Source organism: Camelus bactrianus, chromosome 18 (assembly GCF_048773025.1).
Source record: "Camelus bactrianus isolate YW-2024 breed Bactrian camel chromosome 18, ASM4877302v1, whole genome shotgun sequence".
Classification (NCBI taxonomy): Eukaryota; Metazoa; Chordata; class Mammalia; order Artiodactyla; family Camelidae; genus Camelus; species Camelus bactrianus.
The window spans coordinates 28,266,580-28,280,273 of NC_133556.1; the positions used below are offsets into that span (position 1 = coordinate 28,266,580).

Sequence of the window (13,694 nt, forward strand, 5' to 3'; positions counted from 1 at the left end):
CTTTCAGGGTGACTATGGAGGGCCCCTGGTCTGCCAGCTCCAGGACAAGCGCTGGGTGCAGGGGGCAGTGGTGAGCTTCAGCAGGGGCTGTGCAGAGCCCAGATTCCCTGGGGGTGTACACCAGGGTCTCTGCCTACCAGCCTTGGATCCAGCGCCACATACTTCTGCCGGGATACTTTCACGGGGGCTGACCCCCTCCCTGGGGCTCTGTCTGCCATTCTTGCATCATCTCTCCCAAGTTGCCCGTTTCTGTATGTATCTTCCTCCCTCTGCCTTGCTGTCCCTGCCTCTCCCACTCCACACCCTGACTCCCATGTGGCCAGCGGACGCTGGAGCCCATGGCCTGGCTTTAGCAGAAAGATGGCCAAGGCATGTGGGTGGTTTGACTTGCACCTGTTCAAGGCAAAGAGCTGGACCAGGATGGAAACACAAGCTGGGAGAGGGGCTGTCCCTGGGGGCTGTCAGCAACCATCCCCAAACACTAAAAGCTTAGTAAACCTGTTCCCCTGGCCTGTTCATCTGAGCCATCAGGGAGGGACTGCAGGACCACTTATCCTAAGCAGAGACCCCCAGAGGTGTACTGGATACCCATGGTCTGGGGTGGGGGTGTGCGGTGGGGGTGGGGGATGTAGAGGGTGCCAGCTCTCAAAGCAGAGCCCTAATGCTCCCCCTAGGCAGGGAAAGCTACGTAATTGGCAGGGTCCCTTGTTAAAAAGGAAGGAAACGACTTTTTTCCCCATTCTTTTGGAGTTTCCCACGGGTTTTTAATTTGCTATTTAAGGTCTGGCTCCCGTGGGCATGCGGACACCCGCAGAGTGAGCAGAGACGCTCCCGGGCAGGGTGCAGCTGGGCAAGTAGGGAAGAAGGCCTGTCCTCGCCTAGCTCCACCGTCCCCCACCCACCCCCGTCCCACGTGGCGCACCTCCCGGCTCTCCTCAGTCCTCGACCTCACCCGCAGCTGCCCCGGTGGCCCGCGCGGCCCACTCGTGCCCTAGAGGCCAAATCGGATGCTCGGCCCGACGCTCCGCCAGCCGCTGGGGGTCTGCGCCCGGACTCCGGGCGCGGCTCGGACACAGCATCCCTCGAACCTGCGGAACCGGCGCCCAACTAAGGCGCGCGGGGCATCCAGCGGTGCTGGGTCGCACAGCGGTCGCTCCTGATTGGCCGGCAGGCTCTGCGCCCTCGCGCCCGTGTCCTCTCTTTGGCAGCCGGGAGAGGAGGGCGGCCCCGATTGGCTGCCGCACCCGGTGCGCGCTCAGTCCCCGCCCCGGACCTACCACGCGGCAGTCCCCAGGTGGGCTTCGCCCCGCACAGCCCTTAATCCCGCGAGCCCCGCTGGGAAGAGGGTCTCGGCCCCGGTTCTCGCCTATCCTCCCGCCAGGCACAGGATAGGAAGAGGATCCGAGGGGACATTCCACAGTCCTGGAAATGAGGACGGAGGGCTTTAGCTCCTGGGTCCAGACAAGACCAAGAGGGGCCTGGAGTGGGGTCTTGTGGCCTTGGAGTCAGGAGGAGTGGAACTTGGAGTTGGAACCGCGAGGCTGCGCCTGCCTCCTGTGCAGGTGTGGGAAGGCCTCTCCCCTCCTTGGAAGAATCTAGGGTCATTGTTGAAAGCCTGCTGGAATCCCCCAGTACCTCCCTTTAGAAAACACACACTTACATATTTAAAATTTGCCAATTTTAAGTTTACTGTTAAATGAATCGAACGAAAGTATCCAGTCATGTAACCACCACCATAACTGAGTTATACAATATTTCCACCATCCCCTCAACGGTCCCTCCTGTCCCTTTGCAATCATTCCCCTCCCCACACACCAACCAGGGAGGGGGTGGGAAACTCCTGGGAGGGAGAGTGGGAGGGAAGAGAGAGGAGCTGAGGGCCAGGTTCCACTGGTGGGTCCGACCTGTTCCTTCTGCACACCTGGCAGGAGGACATGTCACCTCCAGTTGTCCCCATGTGGACACTATCCCCTGGCAGCAAGTGACAGACTCAGGGGTGCACAGTCAGACCACAGCAGGGCCAGGTGTCCCGGCTGCAAAGCTTTTTCTCCCCAACTAGACTGGGTTGGAGTTAGAGCCACCCCTTCCAAGAAGCCCTCCTTGGTTACTGTGGAGCACACTGCCTCCTCTTTGTCTTTCAGGACCCTGGTCTTTGGGGTTCCTCAGGAGGGTCCCAGTCAAGATTGAGCCCAATGGAGACAGCTCCTGCCCCCAGGACTGGAGTCTGTGCCAACATGCGCTCCCCAAGGTCCCTGTCCCCCAGCCTGTCTCTGGGTCCTGTGGTCTCCAACACAGATCAGACAGACATGGCACCAGCTGCCCGGCCTGTGGCAGCCCCTTCCTGTCTTCTGTCCTGCCAGGGCCTGATGACTGAGCTGATTAGGGTCCCTGGGAGGGGCTGGGACATCCACCCCAGCTCCTTGCCCGGGTCCTAGGCCCAGGCTAGGGGGTCTCTCACAGACCCTCTAGGTCAGTACCCCTCTCTTAGGTTGAGGAGACTGAGGCACAGCAGGGCGACCTGGTGGTCCACCAGGACATGGCTTCTGGGTGGGGGTGGGGTGAGGGCAGGGCCCAGACTTGCCTCCTTCCTGTCAGCACCCGGCTGCAACTCAAAAGTGCGTGTTCCACATTTGACCTGATGACAAATAAGGACGACAGGGTACCACCTCTGTGTGCAGGGCCTGCACCGACCCTATGAGGACTTCACACTTGTGAAGGTGGCCTCACGGGAGGGAACCTGCCCCGGTCAGCTGGGCATGTGGGGGGAATGGTGAGGGGAGCAGGGTCAGAGCCCAGGCCACCTGTACCAGTGTAGGGTATGGGAGCAAGTCTGGAAAGACTCAAGTCCTCTGACTCTGGTACCCACCTCCCTCCCCCAGTACCCAACCCTTGTCCTCCCATACCACCCCTCCCCCACACCCCCATCCCCTGAGCCTTTCCCCATGAAATACCCCTCCTTCTACACTCCACCTCGCCCAAGGTCAAATTATACAGGCTTAAGAATGTTCCAGAAGTTGTTTCCCTAATAATGGACAGTGATGCCCCCTGTGGAATGGGGGAAAGAGGAATGAGGAATGAGGGTGGATTTCTATGTATCTTCTCAAAAACGTCTCTCCTCAAGTTTTTACAGCAAGAGTGTGCTATGTTTGTAATTTAAAATGATTCTAGGGAGTAGGATTATAGCTCAGTGGTAGAGTGTGTGCTTAGCATGCATGAGGTCCTGGGTTCAATCCTCAGTACCTCCATTAAAAAACAAACAAACAAATAAACTTTAAAATGATTCTAGATTAAGACGGAAAGTGAGAAACTCAGTCATTGCCCTAATATGTAGCTTCAAATCAGAGTTGCAAGTTGATGAAGAGCCAGGGCCCTGGTCTCCGTTTCTCTGGGAGGTGGACCCCTGGGGCCCCTCTGTCCCCTTCTCTCAGTGGGGCTGCAGGGGCAGAAGTCTGTGGGGCTGGGGATAGACTTGGAAACACGAAGGAGGCTCCTGCCTCACTTGTTCTGGAGACTCATCTGACACAGAAATCAGTTCAGGAGGATTAGCTTCAAAGTATGTCTGTGCGTGAGGATGCACGCATGTGTGTGCATGTGTCTCTGCACGTGTGTGCAACAATTTAGATCTTCAGTGTGTAAACACAAACACCTCCAACTTTAAAAATCAAACAAAACAATTTTCAGCAACCATGTAAGACAAAGTGTCAATGCATTAATTTAGTCTGAAACCTCAAATGATGAAAAGAAATCCAGAACTCCAGTAACCTCATTGCTAAGGAGAGACAGAGTTGCCAGAGGAAATGATCTACTAGACAAACACAGGGAATGAGATAAATGCAATTTGCAAAATGAAACAGCAAAAGGATGCTATTCATTATAAGAATTGCAAATATTGAATATATATTATGCTTTCCCCCACAATGTAGCATATGATACATTTATTTTATTATGTCTTGTATATCACATTTATTATACTATATATTCTGTATCATGTTTACAGTATTGCACTTTGACATGGTCTATTATATCTCACATTGTATCAAGGTATTGGATTCAGAGAAAACCAGAGACAGGCTGACGTTAAAGTGGCAAAGACACATTTTCTTCAGGACTGTTGTAACTGGGGAAAAGAGACTCCAGTACAGAACTGGCCTCTATTCTGAACAGAGCAGGGACAAGTGGGGATTTATAGCCAAGGAGCAAGGGGTTGGTGGATGGAGAATTTCTAAGAGTAACTGTCTCACCAGTTCTGGGGGAATTCTGGTTAAACCAACAAAAGAGTTTCCTGCTGACGCAGCCCAGGGAGATAAAACCTAGGACAGGGGGTGAGGGATTTTGATCAGATAGCAAGTGTGACCAGGTACCAAGGGCAGAGGGTTCTTTCTAAATTGACTCAGCAGGGTTCTGGGTAAAACTGAACTTAACGAGGAGGGTACAGATGGGCCCAGGAGAAGGTTCAGAAGCCTAAATAAAGTTTGGCCAAGCAAAGAATATGTGTCGTTGGTCAGTGATGTAGGGAGCACTGTGATAGATAGGTGGGAGGAGAAAGGGAAACAGCCCTTCTGGAAATAATGTATCATTGCCATGGCGGTGGAGGGGGGGGCGGTTCTCTGGGAACCTTCTCTAGAACACAATCTCCAATAAGGAGGCAGTGCTAGGAGTACATATAGCAATAGCAGCACTATGCATTAGCAGGAACAGGAACTAGCAGACATTTCCAAAAAAACCCCAAAAAACCCACATTGGGCGATATGGGACACAGGTGTGTCTGCAAGGTGAGATGTGTGTGTGTGTGGTGGGGCAGCCCTCTGGGGACCTAGATCTGACAATAGCAGATCATTAATGTGTGTTCTATATGACACAAGCCAGTGTGCTGAAAAGTCGGCCCTGGGCACAAGGGGCAGGGCCTGGGGGCCATCCCCATAGCAAGGCCTGGTGCTCAGGGGCCGTGCCCTGGACCCCTTTCCTCTCCCTCAGTGACACCTGCAACCAGAAACACAGCGACCTCCAAGTTTGCTTTCCATGCTCTTTAATGAGGATTAGTCCCTACTGCCTGCACCCAGGGCCAGGCAGGGAGGGGCTCAGGGCAGGGAGAGGCTCCGGGAAGGATGGGACCTCAGGGCAGGTGGATGGAGAAGGTGGGGGAAGGGTACCACCTGGCAGGAAGCAGTGGTGTGGGGATAGGACAGGGCTGGTTTCTCCACTACTCAGGTGGCAGCCACTAGGACTGGGCTCAGGGCTTCCTGGGGACATACTGGTGGATCCAGTCCAAGTAGTGGGTGACACGGGTATAGATGCCTGGCCGATTGTGCCGAGCACAGCCTTTGCGCTTGCTGACCACGCCTGCCTGCAGCCAGGTACAGTTCACCCTGCAGACCAGGGGCCCTCCAGAGTCGCCCTGGGAGGGAAAGGGGAGGTCAGCAGTGTATATGAGGCCCCAGAGTGTTGGGGCTGCAGGGGGAGACGTGGCCCACCTTGCAGGAGTCCCTCTTGCTGTTCCCAGCACACAGCATGTTGTCCTGGACAATTGGGATGTTGTCTGCTGTGTACAGGCCAGTGTGGTATTTCATGTCACAAATGCTGTTTTCCACAATGGGGACCTTCACTTGCCTCAGGGGAAATGGAGGTGGCAGGGGATCTGGGGGTGAGAAGAGAGGAAGAATGCAGCATCAGAAGGGAGGAAATAGCCGTTCTGAGCCAGCCCATTGGGATCCTGTTCTCCAAAGAGAACCCAGAATCTTGGTTATGTGTGTGACCCATCCCTGGTCACCCAAGTCCTCCAGCTGTCCCCAATGCTCACGTTCACTGTCCAAGTTGCCCCAGCCTATCACCCAGCACTGGGACCCTGGACGGAAGGTCTCTGAGGCAGGGGGCAGGGGGACCGGATGGACATGGCTGGAGATGTTCACAGGGTCTTTGAGCTCCATCAGGGCGATGTCCGCCCCATTCTCAGCTGTGTAGTAGTTGGGGTGGGGGATGATCCGGCTGACGGGCAGCAGCCTGTCCTGGTAGTAGAGGTGCTGCTCCCGCAGCTGCACCCTGAACCTTGTGGGGTCCTCCATTTTCCTGGGGAGAGAGGCACCTACTCAGGGGCTGAGCAGCCTCTGAGACACCCAGGAGTGTGGCTGGAGCCCCAGGCCCACCCCCAGGCCCGCCCCCACATGCCAGGACTCGGGGAGACTCACGGTCCGATGCAGTGTGCTGCGGTCAGCACCCACTTGGGGTGGATCAGGGAGCCCCCGCAGATGTGTTGCCAGTACTGCTTGAAGAGTCTCAGGCTCACCTGCCAGGGCCACCTGCTCCCAGGGGCCTCATGCCCCCCTACGATGCCTGCTCGCTCCAAGGCCTGACCTGGGGCTGGGGAAGGAAGCACCTTCAGGACAGGACCCAGCCTGGCCACTGGGCTCAGGTCTCCCCTGTGCCAGCACAACCCTGGGCTTCTCTGAACCCACCCACCCAAGGCCGGGCCTGTGCGGGGTTGGGGTGAGGGGACCGAGATGAATGAGCCCGGGATCAGGACTCACCAGGGGCCGAGTGGACCAGGCTCACCAGGAGGGGCAGTGCCAGCACCAGTAGACTGGGCATCTGGAAGGAGCAAGGAGGGGCAGCAGGAGCGTGGCTGAGGGTCTCCAGGGTGGAGGGTGCAGCTAGAGGCGGGGTCACCCGGGGATCAGGGGGTCAGACCAGGCTAGGGGTCTGGGTTCTCAGTGCTCCAGATCTGAGGTGCGGACACCCTGCTCCACAGTGTCACCCAGATGTCGGGGTCCTGGTAGGGGGTCCTCACCTTGGCCTGTCCCTGCTGCTGTTTCCCCAGCCGGGCTTCCCCCACCCATTTATCCTTACAGAGCAAGACAGGGTCGGAGGAGGGGTGCTGGCCCTCCAATCCAGAGTGGAGGAAGTGGATGACTCAGACCCAGGGCCCAAGTCCCCCTGCCTGGAAGGAGCCCTGCCGCCTTGGCCCCGGACGGTAGCCCCGCGTCCTCCCTGAGGTCCGACAACGTCCATCTCCGGGTGTTATCTGAACAGTTAACGCTGCAATCGGCGGAACCTTGTTATCTGGGGATCTGAGCACCATCAGCAGAGGGACAGGCAGATGGAAGTGATGGGGAGATAGCAGGAGAGCCCAGTGCCAGCTTCCCTTGGACACTCCTCTACCGGGCCCTGCCACCACTGTCCTCTACCCTGCAAGGCCAGGGTGACCCTTGTTCCTCCCTGTCCACCCACTTCACCTCCTCACTGCTCTCTGGGCCTGCTGGCCATCTGGGGCCTCCAGCCCACGTCCCCACCTTGCAGCTTCCTGGACCCCTGCTTCCCCCAACACTGCCATCTGGGTGGACTCTCCTGTACCCAGGGACACCTCGCCCTGCCTGGGCACTAGCCTTGCTCTGGGACCTGCCTCTCCCTGGCCGGTTTCAGCACGAGCTGTCCCAGGTGACCAAGCGCTCAGCCCTGCCCCTCTCCAGATTTCGGGTTAGTTGTTTGCCCCGTAACCTCAAATCTCTAAAGGAATCAAGGAAATGTACTCATTTGCAGCTCATCTGGGGTATGAGCAACGCCCTTTCTGGCTGCAATCATCTCTGAGTCGACCCAGCGTTCGTGTCTGATGTGAGGTCAGGCCCAGGCTGATTTCTCCATAGAGGAATCTAGTTGGCTCAGCGTATTTTTGAAAAACCATCTTTTACCCACTGAATCACATGTTATCTTTCTCAAAAATCACCTGGATTTGTGTAAGTCTATTTCAGTTCCATGGATTTTTAACGAGAGCACATTGTCTTGATTAGTTTACTGAGAATCTCAGTTCATCACAACTGGCTGTTGAATGTTTTAGAATTCTTTCTTTGCATCTAAGAAAATGAGCATAGCTTTGCTGTTTTAGTTTGTTGATTAGGCTGAGTTACCTTGATTGATTTTCACATGTTAAACCAACCGTATACTCTTGGAATGGATTGTACTTGGCCATGATGTGTCATTCTTTTTGTTTATATGTTTTGTGGGGGAAATTAATTATGTAGTTCCCTTTTTTCTAAATTTTTAGCATGTTTAGTGTGATATGATTCCTGTATAGTGAATGACACATATTTCAGATGTACAGTTTGATGAATTCTGATAGATGTACACACCAATGAAACCACCAGCATAATCAACATAGCCAACATGTCTGTCACTTCCCAAGAGGTGCAAATTTCAAATTCCCAATTTATCCCTTCCCACCTCCTTTACTTCCAGGTAACGATAAATTTCTTCTCTATGTCTGTGAGTCTGTTTCTTTTTTGTAGAGAAGTTCATTTGTGTCCTTTTTTTTGTTTGGATTCCACATATAAGTGATATCACATGGTATTTTTCTTTCTCTTTCTGACTTACTTCACTTAGAATGACAATCTTCAGGTCCATCCATGCGGCTGCAAATGGCATTAATTTATTCCTTTTTATGGCTGAGTAGTATTCCACTGTATATATACTACGTCTTCTTTATCTGTTGATGGACATTTGAGTTGTTTCTATGTCTTGACTATTGTAAATAGTGCTGCTGTGAGCACTGGAGTGCATGTGTCTTTTTAAATTATATTTTCCTCCAGATATATGCCCAGGAGTGGGAGTGCTGGATCATATGTTAAGTTTATCTTTAGTTTTTGGAGGAACATCCATAATGTCCTCCATAGTGGCTGCACCAATTTACATTCCCACCAACAGTGTAGGAGGGTTCCCTTTTCTCCACACCCTCTCCAGCATTTATCGTTTGTGGACTTTTTAATGATGGCCATTCTGACTGCTGTGAGATGATATCTCATTGTTTTTATTTGCATTTCTGTAACAATTAGTGCTGTTCAGCATCTTTTCAGGTACTTCTTGGCCATCCGGATGTCTTCTTTGGAGAAATGCCTATTCAGGTCTTCCATTTTTTTTAATCATTTTTTTATTGAGTTATACTCATTTTACAATGTTGTGTCAAATTCCAGTGTAGAGCACAATTTTTCAGTTCTGCATGAACATACATATATTCATTGTCACATTTTTTTTCGCTGTGAGCTACCACAAGATCTTGTATATATATCCCTGTCTTATACAGTATAATCTTGTCTATCTATTCTGCATATGCCTGTCAGTATCTACAAATTTTGAAATCCCAGTCTGTCCCTTCCCACCCCGTGTCCCCTTGGCAACCACAAGTTTGTATTTTAAGTCTATGAGTCTGTTTCTGTTTTGTATTTATGTTCATTTTTTTTTTTTTTAGATTCCACATATAAGCTAGCTCATGTGGTATTTTTCTTTCTCTTTCTGGCTTACTTCACTTAGAATAACATTCTCCATGGACATCCATGTTGCTGCAAATGGCATTATGTTGTCATTTTTATGGCTGAACAGTATTCCATTGTATAAATATACCACCTCTTCTTCGTTATCCAGTCATCTGTTGATGGACATTTAGTCTATTTCAATGTCTTGGCTATTGTAAATAGTGCTGCTATGAACATTGAGGTGCAGGTGTCTTTTTGAAGTGGGGTTCATTCTGGATATATGCCCAGGAGCGGGATTACTGGGTCATATGGTAAGTCTATTCTTATTCTTTTGAGGAATCTCCATACTGTTTTCCACAGTGGCTGCACCAAACTACTTTCCCACCAGCAGTGTAGGAGGCTTCCCTTTTCTCCACAGCCTCTCCAGCATTTGTCATTTGTGGACTTTTGAATGATGGCCATTCTGACTGGTGTGAGGTGATACGTCATTGTAGTTTCGATTTGCATTTCTCTGACAATTAGTGATGTTGAGCATCATTTCAGGTGCTCGTCGGCAATCCGGATGTCTTCTTTGGAGAAATGCCTCTTCAGGTCTTCTGGCCATTTTTTGATTGGATTCCCTTTTTTTTTTTTTTTTTTTTTTTTTTTTGATATTAAGCTGTATGAGCTGTTTCTATATTTTGGAAATTAGTCCTTTGTCAGCTGCATCATTTGCAAATATTTTCTCCCATTCTATAAGTTGTCTTTTCATTTTGTTGATGGTATCCTTAGCTGTGCAAGAGCTTTTAAGTTTAATTAGATCCCATTTGTTTATTTTTGCATTTAATTCCATTATTCTAGGAGTTGGTTTGAAAAAAATACTGCTGTGATTTATGTCAGTGAGTGTTCTGCCTGGGTTTTCCTCTAGGAGTTTTATAGTGTCTGGTCTTGCATTTAGGCCTTTAATCCATTTTGAGTTTATTTTTGTATATGGTGCTAGAAAGTGTTCTAATTTCAGGCCTTTACAGGCAGCTGTCCAGTTTTTCCAGCACGATGTGTTGAAGAGACTGTTTTTGTCTCTATGGTATATTCTTGCCTCCTTTGTCATAGATTAATTGATCATAAGTGTGTGGGTTTATTTCTGGACTTTCTGTCTTTTTCCGTTGCTCTGTGTGTCTGTTTTTTGTGCCAGCGCCATACTGGTTTGATTATTGTAGCTTTGTAGTATAGTCTGAAGTCAGGGAGTGTCATTCTCCCAACTCCATTCTCCTTTTCAAAGGCTGCTTTGGCTTTTCAGGGTCTTTTGTGTTTCCATACAAATTTTAACATGTTTTGTTTCAGCTCTATGAGAAATGTCATTGGTAATTTGACAGGGATTGCATTGAATCTGTATATTGCCTTGGGTAGGATGGCCATTTTAACAGTATTGATTCTTCCAATCCAAGAACACAGTATATCTTTCCATCTGTTTATGTTGTGTTCAATTTCTTTCCTCAGGGTCATCGTTTTTGGGGTACAGGTCTTTTGCCTCCTTGGCTAAGTTTATCCCAGCTATTTGATTCTTTCTGGTGTGATGGTAAATGGGATTGTTTCCTTAATTTCTTTTTCTGCTATTTTGTTGTTAGTGTATAGAAATGCAAGTGATTTCTGCATATTAATTTTGTATCCTTCAACTTTACCAAATTCATTGATGAGCTCGAGCACTTTTCTGGTTGCTTCCTTAGGATTTTCTACATATAATATCATATCATCCATGAGCAGTTACGGTTTTCCTTCTTCTTTTCTGGTTAGGATTCCTTTCATTTCTTTTTCTTCTCTGATTGCTATGGCTACGACTTCCAAAATTATGTTGAAGAAATGTGGCAAGAGCAGGCATCCTTGTTTTGTTCCTGATCTTAGAGGGAATGCTTTCAGCTCTTCACCATTAAGTATGATGTTAGCTGTGGGTTTGTCATAGATGGCCTTTATTATGTTGAGATATGGTCCCTCTATGCCCACTTTTGGGAGAATTTGTATGATAAATGGATGTTGAATTTTATCAAAAGCTTTATCTGCATCTATTCAGATGATCATATGGTTTTTATTCTTCAATTTGTTAATGTGCTGTATCACATTGATTTGCGGATATTGAAAAATCTTTGCATCTCTGGGACAAATCCCACTTGATCATGCTGTGTGATCTCTTTAACGCATTGTTGGATTCGATTTGCTAATATTTTGTTGAGGATTTTGGCATCTGTATTCATAACTGATATGGGCCTCTAATTTTCTTTTTTGTGTTATCTTTGCCTGGTTTTGGTGTCAGGGTGATGGCGGCCTCATAGAATGAGTTCAGAAGTGTTCCTTCCTCTGAAATTTTTGGAATGCTTTCAGAAAGATAGGATAGGTGTTGACTCTTCTCTAAATGTTTGGTAGAATATGCCTGTGAAGCCATCTGGTCCTGGACTTTTGTTGTTGTTGGGAGTTTAAAACTTACTGACTCAAATTTAGTCCTGCTAATTGTCTATTCATATTTTCTACTTCTTCTTGTTTCACTCTTAACAAATTGGAGCTTTCTATGAACTTATCCATTTCTTCTAGGTTGTTCTTTTGTCGGTGTGTGGTTGCTCATAGTGGCCTCTTGTGATGCCTTGTATTTCTGTGGTGTCAGTTGTGACTTCTCCTTTTTCATTTCTGATTTTGTTTATTTGGGTCCTCTCCTTTTTTTTCTTGATGAGTCTGACTTAAATTTTATCAATTTTGTTTAGCTTTTCAAAGAACCAGCTTTTAATTTTATACAGCTTTCCTATCTTTTTAGTCTCTATGTCATTTATTTCTGCTCTGATCTTTATTATATCTTTTCTTCTTGTAACTTTGGGTTTTGTTTGTTCTGCTTTCTCTAGCTGCTGCAGGTGTAAGGTTAGGTTGCTTATTTCAGAGTTTTCTTGTTTCCTGCAGTAGGCTTGTATCACTATAAACTTCCCTCTTAGAACTGCTTTTGTTGTGTCCCAGAGGTTTTGGATCATTGTGTTCTTGTTTTCATCTGTCTCAAAGCATTTTTTTAATTTCCTCTTTGATTTCTTCAGTGATCCGTTGGTTGTTTGGTAGCATATTGTTTAGCCTCCACATGTTTGCAGTTTTCCCAGTTTTTCCCTTGTAGTTGATGTCTAACTTCACAGCACTGTGGTCAGAAGAGGTGCCTGGTATGATTTCAATTTTCTTAAACGTACTGAGGCTTGATTTGTGGGCCAGCATGTGATCAATTCTGGAGAAAGTTCTGTGTACAAAGAGAAGAATGTGTATTCTGTTGCTTTCAAATGGAATGTTCTATAGATGTCAATTAAGTCCATCTGGTCTAATGTGTCATTTAGGGCCTGTATTTCCTTATTGACTTTCTGTCTGGATGATCTGTCCATTGGTGTAAGTGGGACGTCAAGGTCCCCCACTATTATTGTGTTATTGTCTATTTCTCCTTTTATGTCTGTTAACAATTGCTTTATATATTGAGGTGCTCCTATGTTGGGTGCATATATATTTATAATTGTTATATCTTCTTTCTTGATTGATCCCTTGACCATCATGTAGTGTCCTTGTCTCTTGTAACAGTCTTCATTTTAAGATCTCCTTTGTCTTATATAAGTATTACTACTCCAGCTTTCTTTTGGTTTCCATTTGTGTGGAATATTTTTTCCATCCCTTCACTTTCAGCCTCATGTGTCTGTAGCTCTGAAGTGGGTCTCTTGTAGACAGCGTGTATATGGATCTTGTTTTTCAATCCATTCAGCCAGTCTATGTCTTTTGGTTGGAGCATTTAATCCATTTACATTTAAGGCAGTTATCAATATGTATGCTCTTGTTGCCATTTTGTTAATTCTTTGGGGTTTGTTTTGTAGATTTTTTGTGTGTCTGTTTTGTGGGGGGGGGTTTCTTTTTCTTTTTCTTTTTTTTTCTTTTTTCTTTTTGTTCTCCTTTCTTGTGGCACTAAAATCAAGTATTGGGAAGGTCTGTTCCTCCTGGAAGTTCAAGGGGAGAATCTCTTTCCTAACTTTCCCAGCTGCTAGAGGCACTGTCTCCCTGGGCTCCTGGCCCCTCCTCCAACTGCAAAGCCATGCGTGCATCTCTCTGACTCTGCTTCTGTCTTCATGGCTCCTTCTGACCTCAGCTGGGAAAGAGTCTGTGACTTTTAAGAACTTGGGACGTTGTTGGGCCTATCAACTAATCCAGAATAACCTCCCATCTCCAGGCCGGGACCTTAGCGCATCTGCAAAGCCCTGTCAGTGGGTGCCATCTCAGTTTTGGGGGTTAGGATGAGGACATTGTGGAGGGGCCATCCTTCTGTCCCTACATGTGTAATGGGGTGCAGGTGGGTAAAAGGGTCCCCGGTGTTGGAGGTGAATCAAGCCAAGACAGGTGGCTGGGCTGTGACCCAGACTGTCCCTCCAGGCCTGGTTGACCACGGCAGGTCCCCTCTTTGGAGGCCACCTTCCCAGGTGTGCAGCCTTC

General features: G+C 48.5%; 1 protein-coding gene across 1 annotated transcript; it reads right to left on the bottom strand.

The window, feature by feature from the left end:
* Positions 1 to 5,009: 5,009 nt before the first annotated feature.
* LOC105064891 (tryptase-2) lies at positions 5,010 to 7,012 on the bottom strand. The gene is made up of 6 exons (XM_074346620.1): positions 6,782 to 7,012; positions 6,522 to 6,582; positions 6,183 to 6,354; positions 5,798 to 6,063; positions 5,472 to 5,635; positions 5,010 to 5,395 (listed from the first exon to the last, which is right to left on the bottom strand). Exons 2-6 carry the CDS (start codon positions 6,580 to 6,582, stop codon positions 5,231 to 5,233), a joined length of 828 nt encoding a protein of 275 aa, XP_074202721.1. The 5' UTR covers positions 6,782 to 7,012; the 3' UTR covers positions 5,010 to 5,230.
* Positions 7,013 to 13,694: the final 6,682 nt, after the last annotated feature.